At 37.7% G+C, this 19,090-nt stretch overlaps 2 protein-coding genes across 2 annotated transcripts; one reads left to right on the top strand and one right to left on the bottom strand.

The window, feature by feature from the left end:
* The first annotated feature begins 29 nt into the window (after window positions 1-29).
* LOC111804726 (leucine aminopeptidase 1) lies at window positions 30-5,123 on the top strand. The gene is made up of 10 exons (XM_023689493.2): window positions 30-402; window positions 849-1,263; window positions 1,345-1,539; window positions 1,775-2,000; window positions 2,170-2,296; window positions 2,397-2,492; window positions 3,026-3,103; window positions 3,625-3,685; window positions 4,369-4,556; window positions 4,739-5,123. Exons 1-10 carry the CDS (start codon window positions 160-162, stop codon window positions 4,865-4,867), a joined length of 1,758 nt encoding a protein of 585 aa, XP_023545261.2. The 5' UTR covers window positions 30-159; the 3' UTR covers window positions 4,868-5,123.
* A 474-nt stretch (window positions 5,124-5,597) lies between these two features.
* On the bottom strand, window positions 5,598-18,389 carry LOC111804717 (putative cyclic nucleotide-gated ion channel 5). Its single transcript, XM_023689477.2, has 8 exons — window positions 18,141-18,389; window positions 16,957-17,028; window positions 15,895-16,477; window positions 13,533-13,745; window positions 12,351-12,652; window positions 11,854-11,965; window positions 7,402-7,638; window positions 5,598-6,462 (listed from the first exon to the last, which is right to left on the bottom strand). Exons 2-8 carry the CDS (start codon window positions 17,013-17,015, stop codon window positions 5,764-5,766), a joined length of 2,205 nt encoding a protein of 734 aa, XP_023545245.1. The 5' UTR covers window positions 17,016-17,028; window positions 18,141-18,389; the 3' UTR covers window positions 5,598-5,763.
* Between the last annotated feature and the right edge of the window lie 701 nt (window positions 18,390-19,090).

The following is a 19,090-nucleotide window of genomic DNA, read 5'->3' as shown; positions in this document are numbered from 1 at the left end:
ATTTTAGAAAATAAAAAAGATTTCAGGAGGAAGAGCGACCCTCGGCCCATCTCTTAGGTTGCAGACCCAACCCATCATAGAACGTAGAATTCTATCTCTTTAATCTTTTAGCAAATCGATGCTTTCTTTTTTGCTGACGATTTACTACAAATAAGTAAAATGGCCGCCATTGTTGGAGCTTTGGGAACTACCTTTGCTTCTTCTTCTTCCTCTTATTCTTTTCGTTCTTCTTCTTTTGTTCTCCGGAAACTAACCCATTTTTATCACCCTTCTTACTCTGCTTCTCTTCGGGGTTCTTTTGCTTTTTTTCGCTTCTGTTCTCGTGGAGGGAAGTGCATGGCTCACTCGCTGGCCCGGGCCAATCTCGGCCTTACAAATCCTGCTCCTAATGAAGCCCCCCAGGTGATTGGGACATTGGAATGTTACTACTCCACTGATTGTTTGTTCTTGATTGTCTTGTTTTTCGACTTGTGGTGGGTTTTGTTTGATTGGGTTTTCTTGGATTGAAGTTTAGGAATTGCGTGGTTGGTTTCTCTTAATGGGTTTTTGAGGTTGAATCGATTGGCATTGTGTTGATGCTTTTTGAAATGTGGGTTACGAGGATCTATTCTACATGATGGATTTGCTTCGGTCTCTTTGTTTGTTCATTTGCGTTACGGATTGCGTTTTGTTATTAGTTCGTTTGATCGGTATTCATCGTTGGAACTGATATCGATTTTCTAACACTCTGAACGATCGGGTGTTGTATTTTTTTTTTTTTTAATTCTGTTTCTTTAGAGGTTTTGGGGTGTTCATGTTTGTTGTGAAGTACTAATTGTATGTTACCTGTTTGTGAAAATGTCTCAAAGATATCTTTTGGGGCAAAAGACATTGATGTCTTGGAATGGAAAGGAGATTTGCTTGCAGTTGGTGTGACAGAGAAAGATGTGGACAAGGATGAAAATTCCAAGTTTAAGAATCCGATTTTGAACAAGCTAGATTCGCGCTTGGGCGGATTGTTGGCTGAAGTATCTGCTGAGGAAGACTTCACCGGAAAGGTTGGCCAATCGACGGTTATTAGATATCCTGGTCTTGGCACTAAGAGGGTTAGTTTGATTGGCCTTGGACAGTCAGCTTCAAATGTAGCAGCATTTCGAGGTCTAGGTGAGGCCGTTGCATCAGCAGCGAAGGCATCTCAAGCAAGTGAAGTTGCTATATCCCTTGCCTCTTCCCAGGAACACTCTTCTGAATCCAAGCCCAACATTGCCTCAGCCATTGCATCTGGTACTTGTCTCATCTTCTGGATAGAGCAGCTTGTTGTTGTATTTGATACTGAATTCTCTCTTTTGCTTGAATGGATTACAGGAACTATACTTGGGATATTTGAAGACAATAGATACAAATCAGAGTCCAAAAAGTCCGCTCTTAAATCTGTGGAAATTATTGGTCTTGGATCTGGAGCTGAAGTAGATAAAAAGCTGAAATATGCTCAAGATCTCAGTTCTGGGATACTTCTAGGAAGAGAACTTGTCAATTCACCTGCAAATGTACTCACCCCAGGTTTGCTCGATTTTACGTTTTAACTATTAAAATCCATTCCTCACTCTCTTCCTAGTCGATTATATGCTTCTGCGTGTTTCAAATTTCCAGTGGCACGGAAGGCCAGTTACATTTTTGAGTCTGTATACCCTAAAGAAAATATTTGAGTTTCAAATTGATGTAACGTGTCATAGCGTTTATTTTATGATCGATGCATGCGCAGTATTGACCTTGTTAAATTACATCCACAAATTAGGGGCACTGGCAGCAGAGGCTACAAAGATTGCATCAACTTACAGCGATGTTCTTTCTGCAACCATTTTAAATGAAGAGCAATGCAAAGAATTGAAGATGGGCTCCTACCTTGGTGTTGCTGCAGCCTCCACAAATCCTCCCCATTTTATCCACTTGTGTTACAAACCTCCCAGTGGACCGGTATCGGTCAAATTGGGTTTGGTTGGTAAAGGATTAACCTTCGACAGGTGATTATATGTCGACCAAAATCGGAACTTTCTTTAGAAAATGCTCAATGAAATTAGAAATGGATGTATTTATTACTCTGATAGAATCAACTTAAATTCATATAAGGTTTTATTTATGTCCTTAAGTCAACATATGGTTGGTTAACACTCCGTCTTTTCTTTCCATCAGTGGTGGCTATAACATTAAAACTGGACCTGGGTGTTCAATTGATATAATGAAAATTGACATGGGAGGTTCAGCAGCAGTTCTTGGTGCAGCAAAAGCCATCGGCCAAATCAAGCCTCTTGGAGTGGAGGTAAAACATTTGAGCTGTTCACCACTTTAATATCGTTAGGATCTTAAACGTACTTATAAGTTTTACGAGCTTGTATTCCTTTTTTCTTGTAATCAAACAGGTTCATTTTGTCATTGCTGCCTGTGAGAACATGATAAGTGGAACTGGCATGAGACCTGGAGATATTATCACTGCTTCAAATGGAAAGACGATAGAGGTATATCTTCTTTGTTCGATTGAACCATAAAAAGTATCTTCGGGCTAAAATCATTGTAATTGTTTATGCTTGTGTTCGGTTTGGACCCAAATTGTTTGTCATTTAGATGACACAGACTGTGTGGCTGAGCCGAATTTCGCTGTTATATTGATTCGGAGTGGATGGATAAGAAACAGTCTTTAAGATTTGATTGTAACAGTATGGAAAGTTCTTACCGAAACCACAATATTCTGCCTACCTTCTAAAAATGGAACTCACTGATAAAAATAATTGTAACTGTAACAATAAGAGTGATACTAATACTACCCACGATAAGCACATACTCGATCGTGATGACATGAGATGTAAAATCGAGCATTTAATGGCAGTTCGATGTAGCTGAAAAAGACTGGAATTGGACCTGCATGCTTTTGAATATTGATGATCTTTATACTTTTTCTGGATACCTGCTTTCTGATGATCTATTCTCCCCCTTCTTACAAATCATAGTATACATCATCCTTTTATTTACCTTCATTTTGGCCAGTTTTCAGGTTAATAACACTGATGCTGAAGGCAGGCTTACGCTCGCTGATGCTTTGGATTATACTTGTAAACAGGGCGTTGACAAGGTATATATATTCATAAATTAATATTAGATGATTGATTAATTTGGATTGAACGTCGATATTGCAGATTTATTCAATATCTAATTAAAAAAATAAATCTATTGAACCTCGGATACCTGTAGTTCTAAAAATAGTTAATAATGAATCCGCCCTTTTCCATGTAGTCTATCGTATTTTAATTTAATATCAATGAGTGTCAAGACCAGCTCTTGCACGCCTCGACTAATCTCATGGGACAACTCACAGGCCTGTCTGGCCTTACGTCATTTACATGTTTAGAACCTATCGGATATTAAATCCTAAGTTGGTAGCTATGATGCTTGAACTCGTTCCTTCTAATCCTAACATATAATATCTAGCTTTAGCAAGTTAAAACACGTGCATGATCATTTATAAGTTGCCTAATATTGTGTAAGTTGGATAAATTGTGTTCATTTTTATGGCATTACGCAGTAACCAGATATGTCATAACTAATAGTTCTGGATATTGTTCTTTTCTTATGCAACATTAAATTTCTTTGCAGGTAATTGACTTGGCTACTCTAACTGGTGCTTGCATAGTTGCTCTCGGGCCTTCAATTGCAGGTATGGTAACCGACCGAGCATCATTTGCTTTATAGTCGATCTGTAAAGAAGAATATGACAATAGGTTTTCTTGTGAGTTGTTAAAAACTCCAGTCATCAAAGACAAAGTAGAAAGTAGAAAGTAGAAAATGGAACTTGTTGATGAAAGGAAGATAGGAGTTTGTCGCCAGGTATTTGACCAAATAGGATTGTCCAGTTCCTATAGACAAAAGTTCTAGACAAAAGTTCTAGAAAAGGGATTACCTCTAACCAAGAGTTCTAGAAATGTTGAATGGTTAGAGATACTTCCGATATCGAACCTTTTTGTTTTCCTTCCTCTCTCAAACACCTGGCTTTATAATTGGAGACTACAAAAGTAAATGAAATTGATAGTTTCAAAATTCTTCGGAAAATAAAGAGTCAAACTGTCAACCGAAGCATTACGTGCGCTCCCCTTTGGGTTGAAACAAGAATTTACTTCAGTTATATAAGGATCAACAGGATTGTATAATATCATACATGAGTACTCTGGAAAAAGTATTAATATCGGTTTGATTTCGGATACAATATCGCCACCATAGATAAAATTTTACTCACTTCTTCAAAAGGTTGGTTGTTGTTGTTTACTCAATGATGCAAATAAACATGTGGTTTGCGTGAAATAAAGTGTATATCTATCATATCGAGTTCCCTTTCGTTTCCAGGTGTCTTTACACCTAGTGATGACTTGGCAAAAGAGGTATTGGCTGCTTCAGAAACCAGTGGTGAGAAACTTTGGAGGATGCCATTGGAGGATAGTTATTGGGAGTCGATGAAGTCGAGTGTGGCTGATATGGTCAACACCGGTGGTCGTCCGGGTGGTGCCATTACAGCTGCTCTGTTTCTGAAACAGGTGGATATCATCTTCTTATTGAACTTCCTGAAAGGGAGTAGTTTGATCATCTCTTTGTGCTTTCATTCAGCATTGATTGACTTGACTAGCTCTAGAAATCTACCATGCCTCTGAAGATGAGATTATCCTCTAAATTAGTTCTACGCTTTAGAAGACTCATATTTGGAATCATGTTTCTGTAGTTTGTTGATGAGAAGGTCCAATGGATGCACATTGACATGGCAGGCCCTGTCTTCAGTGACAAAAAGCGCACTGCAACAGGGTTCGGCGTTGCCACATTAGTCGAGTGGATTCAGAAGAATGCTTCTTAAGCGGTTGACGATCGAAGGGTAGACGACGAGAGACATCAGATCAATGGCTCTACTGTGGATGCTAGGAGCTTTCATGGGTTGTCAGCACTGCGAGATCAATCTGAATAAAAGCTGTGAGCAGCAGCGTCTGTGGTTTTATAAATGCTCTTCGGTTTTTTAGCAATTAAATTATGAGAAATGGGGCTTAGAGAAGTTATAGACATTGAACGACACGATGACTGAAGGGTGAATTCACTTGATATATTTTCTAGTAGAAGCTCGATAGAACGTGTTTTTATGGTACATAGGGAGACATTGTTCGTTATAGAGAGAAAAATTGTTAATCGTTTGGCAAACGCAAAAGTTCTATTGGAAAACAAGACAACTGGAAATTTTGGATAAAATGTCACAACCATGTTAAGAAAAGAGTAGTTTGCTATTTTCATGTGCAGACGTATAAGGTGGTGACAAGACGAAAGTGGAAGTTGGCGACAAGACAAAAGTGGGTTGAGACAAGGCAACCAAGGAGGAAAGTGCATCTACTAACTCACTAAGAAAGATATACATTGAACATAGGCTTGACGAGGGTCGAGTTTGGGCATGCGGCTTTGGAGTTACATCTGTCTATATGAAATATGAATGCTCGTAAAATTTAGTGTCAGTCAACCACAAAACAAACACCGAACAGATTCTCTAATCAAATTCGTCTGCCTATTAGCTTCCAACCTGTATGTAGAAAGCCTGAGAAATATAAGCACAAAATACAGATTGAGGATTGATTTCAGTAACCTTTTTTACAAGTTACAAGCTACAATCACATCTACAATACATTAAGTTTAGCCCATCTAATCAGTTTCAAAATAAAAACTAGGAGGCACATAATAATGCATTCAGTTTTTGTCACATTACACAACAAATCAATCCGCATCATCAGCGGTAAAATCTGGCTCTGGAGGCTTCTGCAATTTTATCAATTCCTGAGCGCTTTTCGCGTTCCGATATCGCTGAACGCCACGGAGAGCATTGGCAGCAAATTTGGAAGCTAAGAACGTTGCACGAATACTATAAGATCCTCCGCTTGTAGTAGTTTGAGCTCCCTCAGATTCTTCTGCTGCAACTTCTTCCTTTTGACGAAGTTCTAAAGACTTTCTCTTGGAATACCGACGCCACGCTGCTTGGATGAAGCAAGCTGCCCAGGTCCTCCATTGCTGCGAGTAAAATCGGAAGGTATGTTGTACCTGTCTACTGTGAAGGCGCCTGAACTGACTGGCCACAAATTTCAACTCTTCAGCAACAAGGGCGAAGGCCTCAACCTCTGTAATAGCCTTTACTGTCCTTGTAGAAGTTGGAAGATTCGAACCAGATTTCGGGTCTAGAGCCCAGGTCAAAAGCTCCTCACCACAAAAATCACCTTCTTTCAAAAAGGTACGGTTGAAAAATCCACTCCGCCCGCCATCCGTGGTCACACTCTCGAGCCGACCACGTATAATGAAAAGCATCTCATCAACTGGATCACCTTCACGAACTATGTAAGTGTATTCCGTAAACAAACATGGTTTCAGCCGCTCACAAATAGCATCAAGCAGCCTTTCGTCCATGTTTTCAAACAGAGGAACCTAAAAATCATCAGGGAATATGAAAATATTAACAGAGTACAGAGGGCAAAACAATCCTAGGATGAAAATAATTACAAACTGAAGCCTACAAATTCAACGGTTATCATGAACTTATATACATTTGGAAGTTTTTAAAGAAATGTAGTACCACGCTTTGAATTTGCACTATTGTAGTAGATATCGTTAGAATATTTCATATGTAGTGTAATAATAAGAATTGTCGGGAGAGAGTTCTACGTTGGCTAATTTAAGGAAGAATCATGGGTTTATAAATAAGAAATTCATCTCCATTGGTATGAAGTCTTTTAGAAAAGTCCAAAGCAACGCCATGAGAGCTTATGCTCAAAGTCGACAATATCATACCATTGTGGAGATTTGTAATTCCTAACATGGTATTAGAACCAAATTTAGTCATGTCAATAGAATCCTCAAGTGTCGAATAAAGAAATTGCTAGCTTCGAAGGTGTAGTCAAAAGTGACTCATGTGTCGAACAAAAGGTGTACTTTGTTTGAGGACTCCAGAGAAAGGAGTCGAGCCTCGATTAAGGGGAGGTTGTTCAAGGGCTACATAGACCTCAGGGGAGGCTCTATGGTGTACTTCGTTCGAGGAGAGGATTGTTGAAGATTGTTGGGAAGGAGTCCCACATTGAATAATTTAGGGAATGATCGTAGGTTTATAAGTAAGGAATACTTCTCTATTAGTATGAGGCCTTTGGGAAGTCCAAAGCAAAGTCATGAGAGTTTGTGCTCAAAGTGGACAATATCATACCATTGTGGAGATCCATGATTCCTATCGAAACTTTTCTAAAGAAATTTAGTTCCACCCTTGGAGGTTGTGCTAAATATTTGTACATAATGAAAGAATTTACTCCTGCCTAAATAATAATAATATGAATAAACCAACCAAACAAAGAAAAAGAGTCAAAGCAATAACCTTACCCTTCTTACTAAAGCAAGACAAAGATGCCGCTTAATATCTCTCCTAAGATCCTTGGGTAAAGTTTGAACCAAACTCTGTTCATCCACCCCACGGGTCTCCAACCACTTGTACTGATCGTAACGCCTGACTCTCTCCCGAAGCTCCTGTGGCAGCAAGCGATGGTGCATCCACTGCTCCGAATCACGCTTTTTCACCCTCATCTCCTCAAGTCTTATGGTTAGAGATTGAAGATAAGTCTGTCATAATAACATTACCATCAGTTTCGGAATGTCAACATGGTTTTCTCTTTTCCACTCTTGAACATAATATTGTAGTTCAAATGTCTAGGTTAACAAAAAAAGATCAGCAATGGTCTTAAATTAAAAATGAGATAATAAAAATAAAAAAAAAGCAGACAAGGAGCTCAGGCAGTAGAAAAGACACAAACTTCACACACCAAGCCAAATTGTAAAAAAAATCCTACAGCCATTTCAACCAAACCACCCAAAAAGTTAGCACAAGTTGCATCAGTTCACAAAATACTAAAGAGGCCATAATTGCATTAGTTCAGAAAATATAAACAGTAGCCACAATTGCATTAGCTTACAAAATAAAGTTTGCCACTAAGACCAATTAAATGAACTGCGAAAATGAATGGATCTACAACTATTTAGATTATAGATTGAAGTGGTAGCCGTGGAGGGAAAGTTTAATGCGGTTTCAGTAACGATGACAAGTATTCAAATGTTCAAAAATCCCAACTCAAAATTACCAGTGCCTTGCAAACAACATCAAATTGATAGTATGAAGCAGTATCCTTGGCAGCAAATTACTCCGGAACTAGTAAATTGAAAATTCAAATTCAATGAAATGAGAAAACATAATCAAATGTTTATATAAGAGGGAGGGTGTAACAGTCCAAGCCCACTACTAACGGATATTGTCCGTTTTGGCTCGTTACTTATCGTCATGGAGAGATTTCCACACAGGAATGCTTAGTTCCTCTCTCCGACCGATGTGGGAACCCAAGCTAGTACGAGGGGGTAGGCAGCGGGAAAATGATCCCTGGGGTAGTGGTTGTCCATGTTGGGTCAAATAACTATGGACTGGAACAAACTCTCATTGGAATCCCGTTTAGGAGACTGGAAGGTATCGTTGAAGGGGAAGGGACAGGGACGCCATTCTACAAAGACTCCTAAGTGTCTTTGAAGGCACTGTTGAAATTGATATGTGTTAAAAGATCATGTGTTTATTTAGAAATCAGTTAGTATTTGATTTAGTTTTGATTTGATTTTAGATTTTGATTTGATTTAGTTTTAATCTGACTTAGTTTTTGATCTGACTTAGTTTTTCTTATCTGACTTAGTTTTTTTGATCTGAATTAGTTTTTTGATCTGACTTAGTTTTTTTATCTGACTTAGTGATCTGATTTAGCTTTTTTGATCTGATTTAGCTTTTTTGATGTTTTTGATCGGTTTGATTTAGTTTTGATTTGATTTAGATCTAGTTTTTGATTTGATTTAGTTTTGATTTGAATTAGTTTTTTTTCTGACTTAGTTTTTCTTATCTGACTTAGTTTTTTTGATCTGACTTAGTTTTTTGATCTAACTTAAGTGGTTAGATTTTTTTTATCTGATTTAGTTTTTTGATCTGATTTAGCTTTTTTTTATGTTTTTGATCGGTTAAGTGGTGTGTTACCAGATTTTCTGTGGATTTTTAAGTAGATTTTCTAAATATTACTCTCTATATATATAATCTTTTGTATTCTCTATATATAGAGTCTTCTTGCTCTTCATAATATAATTTCTCATCAACCATTCAATCACTCACTCACTCTCTTCACTAACAAATTGGTATCAGAGTATTAGAGTCATGCCCTAAAATTTAGTCGTGCCAATAGATTGGTAAATCCTCAAATGTCGAACAAAGGACTCTAAAAGAAAAGGAGTCAAGCCTCCTCGAAGGCATAGTAAAAAATAACTAAGACTCCAAAGGAGCCGAGCCTCGATTAAGGGGAGGTGTACTTTGTTCGAGGGAAGGTGTTGGATGACGAAAGTCTCACATCGGCTAATTTAGGGAATGATCATGTTTATAATCAAAGAATACTCTCTCCATTGGTTTGAGGCCTTTTGGGAAGCCCAAAGCAAAGCCATGAGAGCTTATGCTCAAAGTGGACAATATCATACCACTGTGGAGAGTCGTGTTCATCTAACATGGTATCAGAGCTCAATTCAGCTCATTTCCCCTGCCTCATCCGTCACCGAAACAGCCACTCCTGATCAACAATTGCAGCTTGCCCCGAAGGCCCCGTCCGATGCCGAGAACTTCGCGAGTCCCAGCCTTTGATCAAAATGCCGAAGCACGGTAATGCGTCGGGAATACAGAATACCAAAAACAAGAAAATCAAATTGTCCTTTTCGCTCGCTCCATTTGGACGCAGGGACAGGGAACCAATACAGAATACCAAAAACAAGAAAATCAAATTGTCCTTTTCGCTCGCTCCATTTGGACGCAGGGACAGGGAACCAAAGCTCGCCATCTTCACAATCAGTAAGAAAACGTATGCATTGTGAGATAACCAAGACACCACAATGGAGAGCAGGACCAATGGGATCAAAAACTCTTTGTAACGCTTGCGGTGTTCGGTATAAGTCCAGTAGACTCTTCCCCGAATATCGACCAGCAGCAAGTCCAACTTTCATCCCATCCCTTTTTAGAAACCTCGAATTTCAACAAAAACAGCAAACACTGTTGTGTGCTTACATTCCACTGGTCAAGCGTGACAAGCTTGACAAAAAGGCAGAAGCTGACATATTTGTTGGTTATAGCACTATATCCAAAGCTTACAGAGTTTTTCAACCACACACTAGTCGTGTTATTGTGAGCCGCGATGTTCATTTTGCTGGAAATGAGCAATGGAATTGGGAAGAACTGACGAAGGTGAATCAGATTTCTAATGCACCAAACAATTTAATCTTTGGTAGCATGTTAGAAGAGCCTGAAGATGAACGACAAGAAGAGCCGACAAGAAGAGCCTGAAGATGAACGACAAGAAGAGCCTGAAGATGAACGACAAGAAGAGCCTGAAGATGAACGACAAGAAGAGCCTGAAGATGAACGACAAGAAGAGCCTGAAGATGAACGACAAGAAGAGCCTGAAGATGAACGACAAGAAGAGCCTGAAGATGAACGACAAGAAGAGCCTGAAGATGAACGACAAGAAGAGCCCGAAGATGAACGACAAGAAGAGCCCGAAGATGAACGACAAGAAGAGCCCGAAGATGAACGACAAGAAGAGCCCGAAGATGAACGACAAGAAGAGCCCGAAGATGAACGACAAGAAGAGCCCGAAGATGAACGACAAGAAGAGCCCGAAGATGAACGACAAGAAGAGCCCGAAGATGAACGACAAGAAGAGCCCGAAGATGAACGACAAGAAGAGCCCGAAGATGAACGACAAGAAGAGCCCGAAGATGAACGACAAGAAGAGCCGGAAGATGAACGACAAGAAGAGCCGGAAGATGAACGACAAGAAGAGCCGGAAGATGAACGACAAGAAGAGCCGGAAGATGAACGACAAGAAGAGCCGGAAGATGAACGACAAGAAGAGCCGGAAGATGAACGACAAGAAGAGTCGGAAGATGAACGACAAGAAGAGTCGGAAGATGAACGACAAGAAGAGTCGGAAGATGAACGACAAGAAGAGTCGGAAGATGAACGACAAGAAGAGTCGGAAGATGAACGACAAGAAGAGTCGGAAGATGAACGACAAGAAGAGTCGGAAGATGAACGACAAGAAGAGTCGGAAGATGAACGACAAGAAGAGTCGGAAGATGAACGACAAGAAGAGTCGGAAGATGAACGACAAGATGCTTTGGTTGATGATGCACTTGTCAAAGGAGAAGCTTTCGGTGATCGAGAAAAACAAAACCTAGGAGTTGGTTGATCGACCTCTAAACAGAAAGATAATTAGAGTAAGATGGGTGTTCGGAAAAAAACTTGGAGTTCACAGCATCTAAACAAGGAGGAGTGTTAAAGATCACGCGTTTGTTTAGATTGCTGTCAGTTAGTATTTGATTAAATCTCCTAAGTTAGGATTTGATTTAGTTTTTTGTTTGATTTAGTTTTTTGTTTGATTTAGTTTTTGATTTGTTTACTGGTTTGTTACCACCAGATTTTCTAAATATCTTTTTGTATTCTCTGTGTATATATATATAGTCTTCTTGCTCTTCATAATATAATCTTCTCATCAACCATTCAATCACTCACTCTTTTCACTAACAATATGGAAGGAAAAACATGGGATTTTGCTGGATTAGGGGCGTGTTTTTTTTAATAAGAACACTAGACTTTCATTGAGAAAAAAATGTAACAATACACGGCATACAAAAACGAAAAGCCCACAAAAAGGAGCCAGCTATATGAAAAATCTCCAATCAAGTAAAACGTGACCCAAAAAACTATGGTGTTACCTGCATGTTGCCAATAAGAAGAGCAAAGAGGATGAGACCAAGTACAGCTAATGCAATAGAAAAGATCACTTCACCCGGGTACGTGCTTGTTTGAAGCCCCTGCCCAAGCGTACTGCCGAGAATTGAAATAAAAATAAAATAAATAAAAGCACTACATTCAAAAACTTGGGCACATAGACGAGAATTTTTCAACCTTGGTCCAATCAATAAGGCGAAAAAAGATAACCAAAGGTATAGTTACCAATCGTATCAACTTTGATGTTCATTTTCTTGCAGATTGACACTACAATAGATTTGACAACGGAACTTCTCACAAACCTCGGTACATGATGCACAAATTTTTTCTACATGAACATGGGTGCATAATGCATAGGAATGACCAAGGATGATGCACGAGGTACATGCATATATAGTAAAAATCTCCCTGGTGAACGACAGCCTTTTAATATACATGGCAGACACAGTACACTGGCTAATTTACATAGTGTAATACATACCTTAAGTTTTGTAGCCCCCACCACAGACAGTAACAATATTTAACGATAAAACTCTTAGATGCGGCAATACCAGAGGACAGAGCCTGTTTAAAGATTCCAAAATCAAACTGATCATTATCATCAGCAGGTTTGCAACTTGACTTAATGCCATCCACACCTGTCTGGTTCCAAGTTGCATAACCTTCCATGCCTTGGTTACCACAATATAAGAAATCTTTCCTGCAAATCGGGGCCTTACAATACTTCTGCCAACATGTATCATTGCGTTCCACAGCTAACAAGTACCATAATGCTCCAACTATCTGCAATGTTTAAGTAAGGTAAAAACAAACTCAATTTGGTTGATAACTGATTTATGTTCTTATTGCTTGAAGTCTCAGCCAACTTGTAAATAAACACATACGGTTCAAAAAACTATTTCTTTGTTTTCAAATTTTCGTTAAACTTTTGAGAACAATTTTAATTTAATAATTCAATATAATTTTATACCAAAAGTATTATTTTAATTTTAATAAAAATAATGGAAGTATTCAAGCATAGTCAATTATTGTTAACTGTTAGGTTTCTTTTTATTTTTATTTTTATTTTTTTAAAAGAGAAACCGAGCTTTCATAGAAAACGGTGACTAAGTACACCAGGGCACACACACACAAAAAAAAACCAGTCCAACAAAAAGGAGTTCCAATCAATTAATCAAAGCAATAAAACCAATAAGCAAAAAGGTTATCCAGCCCAACACCAAAATGTCCATATCCATCCAAAACAAATCCAACATTACAAAAACAAGTGCTCACGTTTATAGTGTCATACAGACAAGGGTTTTCAAACTTAGCCACAAATCTTAAAAAATGGGGAAAAAGTCAACAAAGAGGTATCAATTTAATGACTAACCAAGTTTAAGACTTAATTTGATGAACTTAAAACCTTCAGGTCAAATTCCACCTTACGAGCAAAGCACAGATAGTACAAAACTAAAATTCTCTTAAATTATTGATTCTTAACAGGAAAGTCAAAATTGAGCTGCTTATGTCCAACTACCAATCATTAACAAACTCCATAAAAGAAAAAATAATAAATAAATAAATAATCAATATAACCTGGAACAGTTATTTATAAATAAAATTAAATGCAAAATTCTTAACAAACTGTGCACCAACTGCAGAGGGAAAAGGAGGGACTTACATGACTTGCAAGCATATATAATAGCAAATAATATGCAGCACCTGCCCAAGCAGTTTCAGCAAATACACCTGTTGTCCTTTTCAATTCTGAAGTCAATGGTACCGCTCTAAGAAATCTTGGGATATATTGTAGGAATACAATTAAAAGAAGGGCTTGTTTTGTCACATATACATCGGAACCTTTTGACCTCTGAAGAAATCTCCAAACCACAATCTGCATATAAATAAATGGCAGATCAATTCTCAATATCCAGTCTTACTAGCAAAACTCACGAGAATTACTGGAAGTGTGAAAATTGGACTGTGAATATAAGATTGTGAATTCTCAATAAATGGCAGATAGATTAGATCCCATTAGGCTCCTTTCAGGCTACTATTTTTGTTGGGCCCTTTATTTGTTTGCCCCTGTTTGACCCTGTGGTATTCTTTCATTTTTTTTTTTTTTCCCCCTCAATGAAATCATGATTTATCAATTAAAAAGATATGTTTCAAAATAAGAATTTCTCCAAACAATATTTACAGCAATAAACTACTAATAAATAGATAATCAAAACCGAGGTTGGCATAAACCTAAATACCCTCCTCTGCTTCTGATCATTAGAGCCTTTCCGCTATCTTTGAGCTCAAGATGAATATAACTAAATCAACTATGGCTAACGTAAACCTAAATACAAAAGAAATAAAGACTGCCTCCTTATGGGGTTGCCTAATGCAATCCTTTCCCAGTACATAATTGGGCCTTCCCAAGATCCAATCATGAAAAATAATAATAAATAAAAATCAGTGAGGCTTAGCAAATGGGACACATTCTGCTCTAAAGGTGGCCAGCTCACCCTCGTTCCAGCAATCCCTCTAAGCCTACTAACCTATTATCTCTCAATGTTTTCTGCCCCGAGGAAAATCTGTACAAAAATTGATAGAACGCTGTTGAACTTTCTTTAGGAGGACACATATGAAGAAAGGGAATTACACTTACCAACTGAAAGATAGTTGCTTCCCCAACTTGGAACGACAGTTTTGGTCTAGCTAGAACCAAGGACAAAAGCATGGCTCTTCTTTCCTAGTAGATTAATGAAGATTATGATTTGTTATGGAAAGATGTGATTTGAGCCAAATACTCAACAAGTGCATCTAAAAGTTTCCCTCAATATGCAGATTCATTAGCTTGAGAAGCCTTCGGTTTTGCATCCTGAAGCTTAAAGGTATGTTCATAATAATATCTCTCCTATTACAAGTATGGCATTAGCACCTTCTTTTGGAATAAGTACTAGATTAGCAGAGACATCTCAATTCTCAAATGTCGCTTCCCTAGGATCTAGGGTCTCTCTACTTAGCAAAACAATTATACTTGTGAGATGTGGGATAAACGAAGAGGAAGATAGGCATAGAGCTAAGAAGGCCTCTAAGAGTCGATGACTAAGAAGATTGGAATCACTTTTCCAAAATTATAAACAGCAAAATGCCCTCCGCTGGATAAATTGACATGGAATTTTGAAAAGGGCAGGGTTTTCTCTATGACATTGTTACAAGGTTCCGTTACATTTGACTATCAATTTCTCTCTCCTACCTCCTATAAGTTATGGAAATGAAAGCCACTAGAAAAAATGAAAAATCTTATATGATCTCTTGCTTTACATAATTCACAAGAGATTTTTGGCTCTAGGCTATCTACCCGAACTGGTGCATTCTATGTAAACATTCTTGTAAAAAGAAAGCTAGAAACAGAGTTCGCTGGCTTATGTTTCCATTGATTTTGGAACTTTTTCCCTCAACTCCCAACAGTTAGAGGCACATTTGATATTTTCAGATTTTTGGTATATGTGGTTCATTTCCTAAGGGATATACACGAGCAATCAAACAAGGGTCCCATAAGATTTTTCTTGATAGGTTACTAGATAGATTCAATTCCTTGGATAGTGTCTGAAGGCATTCCCCATTCGTCTTACTTTCGCAATAGGGCATTCTCAAGAGGCATCTGGAGGATCTGGGTCATTTGTTGTGCGAGTTTAAATTCGTGAACTACCTTTAGGATCGGTAGTGTAGGGCTCAGAATAGGGATGAGCATTTTTTGCTGGAGGTGGTGGTTGTGCACTCCACTTTTGGAGGGAAGAGTAGGGTGTTCTTTGCTATTTCGTTAGGGTATTTGATTGGAGTGTAATAGTAGGATTTTAAGGGATGTTGAGAAATCTAAGAGAGGAGGGCTTGTTTTTTGCTTGCCCTTGTATTCTTTCACTTTTTTAAAGAAAGTTTCGTTTCTTACCTAAAAAAACAAGGTGGTAAGTTTAAATTGTTTACATAAAGAAGAAAATCTCAGAAACGGAGAAAAAATGCATATAGAGCAAAATAGCTAATTGTGTCCATACCTGTGGAAGGGGCAGCACAGACACCAAATCAATGATGAAATACCGCCGCAAGTATCGCTTTGCAATTTGTGTAGGATCAATCACAAGTTCACCTCTCCCAAACACCCGAGATGATGGAGCAATATAAGCTGTCCGGAATTGGAGAGCCATGTGGACAAGATAGAAAACATCAATAATTGTCCGCAATGTTGTCACTGTAATTGCCAGCTTTCTATCAATGCCAAGACAGTTTGAGTTTCCATTAATAACAGGAACATAAAAGAACAGTGGGTCCACAGATATTGCCAAAAAACATGATATGACAAAAAGTTTATTGAAAAATAAGAGCAATTTGTCTTGAGGGTCGAAGATCTTCATCTTTGACTCTTTAAGATCCTCTGGAAATACAGCTCGAGACACTCCAAACTTGAGTGATCGACCAATTGATTTAAGTCCTTCAGACCCTTTCCTCATTCCTCTCTTAAAGGATCCAGACGACTTATCATTTCCATTGACTGCACGGTTAAATCCATCTATATTAAAACCACATCTTCTCATTCCACTATCAGAAGGCGATGACAATCTGGAGTCCAAGTCATCCAACCTTGAAATAAATAATCAAAACGAAAAAGCATGTCAGATTTAAGTCTTATATTGTGTAACATCCATAAAAAGTCCTCAATCATCACTATATTAAAAGGAAGACATTGGAAAAACAATTTTTTAACAAGTTTGTCCACCTCCTTCCACCGATGATTCAACAACGCCTTCCACGGAATCCATTTCCGTTTGATTCATCAATTATAGTTTATTTTTCCAAAATGACAAATGTATGTGTACAAACAAATATATGAGCAAATTTTTTGGAATTTGAAATCAAATTGTTTTTTTTTCAACGATCTTCCAATGCATATTTAAAGATTTTCTTTACACGTTTGCGTTATATAGCTACAACGGCTAAACTCCAAACTTGTACATTTATTGAACAGTTCAAAAGTTTCACGACTGCAGGAAGTACACTGTTAGCCATCTTCACCCGCATAGGGGAAATAATAAAATGGAACAAAATAAGAGCCACTTTACCTCACAAACTTTTCTCGCTGACCACCCATCAGTTGTGACTTGTAACCACAATCAAACATTTTCTGTAAGCATCTGAATTCATGCAGAAAAACATGTTAAGATAGATACCGTTCACATTAGCCACAAACGTATAGTCACTGGCTACTGGAGAAGTTCAATGCCCATACTTCGAACAAAAATAATATGAAACTACAATTTCCAAGGACTTATATGTTGAAGTACATATTATCAAAGAATGATCAACGCGCTAGAGTGAATGGAGATCCTACACCAGTTGGGGAGGAGAGCGAAGCATCCTTATAAGGGTGTGGAAACCTCTCCCTAGCAGACGCGTTTCAAAAACCTTGAAGGGAAGCCTGAAAGGGAATGCCCAAAGAGAACAATATCTGCTAGCGGTAGGCTTGGGCCGTTACAGTAATAACATATGCCATAGGAGTTACCACGCATGAACACCAATTGGTAAAATAAATTGACCAGTGACTACCCTATCTTTTTTGTGTTAACCAGCACATAGGAGTTACCACGCATGAACACCAATTGGTATAATAAATTGACCAGTGACTACCCTATCTTTTTTGTGTTAACCAGCAATTTTCCTAAGCTCCACATTCTAACTGTTTGCTTCCAAAACGCGCTTCAATTTTCTAGAAAAGTAAAACCCACAAGTTACAACTGATTAGATCGATACATTTGCAGGCTAGGAGATGAAAGAGTCCCATACCCATCACTTCTTACAACTTTGATCATAAATAAAAACCAAAGAACTAAGATCGTAATCATGGGACTCTCAACGAACCCTTCGAGAGAAATCACTTCGAAAAACCAGGCTTCCTGGATTATCAGGTGATATCAAGATTACAAATGATACTCAACATAAGAAGCAACAAAATCACCCCCACTCTCCATAAACTAAACCCTAAAAAACAAAACTACTTCCCTTCTTTCAATTTGTTCAAAGCCCATACGCCATACCCAATCCTCCCAATATCATCCCAGGCCATTGAAACAGTCAATTACACAAACTCATGTATGTCAAGCAAGCAGAAACAAAATCCCCACCCCTTCAAACTCCAGCATCCAAATCATACAACTCCAATACTACCAACAAACAATCAATCAATCAGGTAAATATGATTACATTACGAGTGTTCATATGCTTAAACTAGTCAATGAAAGAGACTCACCACAACCAGAAATCGTCAGCTCAGTCCATGGCGCGCAGAGAGCGGGAGGAAATTAAAACAAAGCAGTGAAGCCCGGAATTAGAAATGGATTCTGAGATGAATAAAAGAACACACACACAACTAAATCTTCGGGGAAGGCTCGAACGCGTTAAGCGGAGGAAAACGGAGGACTGATAAGCAACAGCAAGCGCCTCTCTTGAAGCCGACGACGATCATTGACATCTTCGAGTAGATAACTACTATATTACCCCTCACGGCTGACTGAGTCAACAGTTGTCTTTTTTTTTTCCCTAAAATTATATTTTAAAATAAATAGGCTAATTTAATTAAATTTTTAAAACTTTTTTTTATATTTTTTAAATGAGATATTAATTAAATTTACTCAAAATTAACCATAAAGGTTTTTTTTTTTTTTTTCTTCAAACTTTAAGAATCATTTATTTACAAATTTTTAAAAAGTATTTTTAGACAAAGTTTTAATTATATTTTTATTAATTTAATTTCTAAACTCAACCCAACTATATTTTTTTTAATACAATAATTAAATTCTAAGTTAAAAAAAAAAATCAATTTTATATCTTAAAAACCGAAAATATAAAAAACACATTTTTTTTTTACTTGCATTTATTTTGAAACAACTAACAAATATTTCTTAAATTTACCATAAATATCTATACATTTTTTCTTTTTATATTTATATAATTAATTTTGGAAGGAAAATGCGCGTTTGTGAATGAGTTTACAGTCCAGACGGAAATGGAACTAGGGTTAGCTTCAAGCAACTTCTGACTAAATCCCGTAGAATCTCTTCCCATACTCTAATAATCAAATCTAAGAAAATCAGCCTGTAATCAACTTAATCTGATCTGGCAGCTAATCAGTCTAAAGCGTTATTACTAACTTATTAAGATAGGCTGAAAACATCAGTGAATTTCAACACGAATATGCCC

This window comes from Cucurbita pepo, chromosome 11, assembly GCF_057944985.1.
Source record: "Cucurbita pepo subsp. pepo isolate OVF chromosome 11, ASM5794498v1, whole genome shotgun sequence".
NCBI lineage: Eukaryota > Viridiplantae > Streptophyta > Magnoliopsida > Cucurbitales > Cucurbitaceae > Cucurbita > Cucurbita pepo.
Note: the sequence above shows the minus strand (reverse complement) of the source record. Positions and strands in the feature narration are given on the sequence as shown.

What these genes read in the sequence shown, in the direction of transcription:
- LOC111804726 (XM_023689493.2), top strand. Translation starts at nt 160, where the DNA reads ATGGCCGCCATTGTTGGAGCTTTGGGAACTACCTTTGCTTCTTCTTCT. An exon ending in TGCAAATGTACTCACCCCAG is followed by an intron (nt 1,540 to 1,774) that starts GTTTGCTCGATT and finishes TCCACAAATTAG; the next exon opens with GGGCACTGGCAGCAGAGGCT. An exon ending in TCAAGCCTCTTGGAGTGGAG is followed by an intron (nt 2,297 to 2,396) that starts GTAAAACATTTG and finishes GTAATCAAACAG; the next exon opens with GTTCATTTTGTCATTGCTGC.
- LOC111804717 (XM_023689477.2), bottom strand. Translation starts at nt 17,015, where the DNA reads ATGTTTGATTGTGGTTACAAGTCACAACTGATGGGTGGTCAGCGAGAA. An exon ending in CAGCGAGAAAAGTTTGTGAG is followed by an intron (nt 16,478 to 16,956) that starts GTAAAGTGGCTC and finishes ATTTATTTCAAG; the next exon opens with GTTGGATGACTTGGACTCCA. An exon ending in TGGGGGCTACAAAACTTAAG is followed by an intron (nt 11,966 to 12,350) that starts GTATGTATTACA and finishes AATTCTCGGCAG; the next exon opens with TACGCTTGGGCAGGGGCTTC.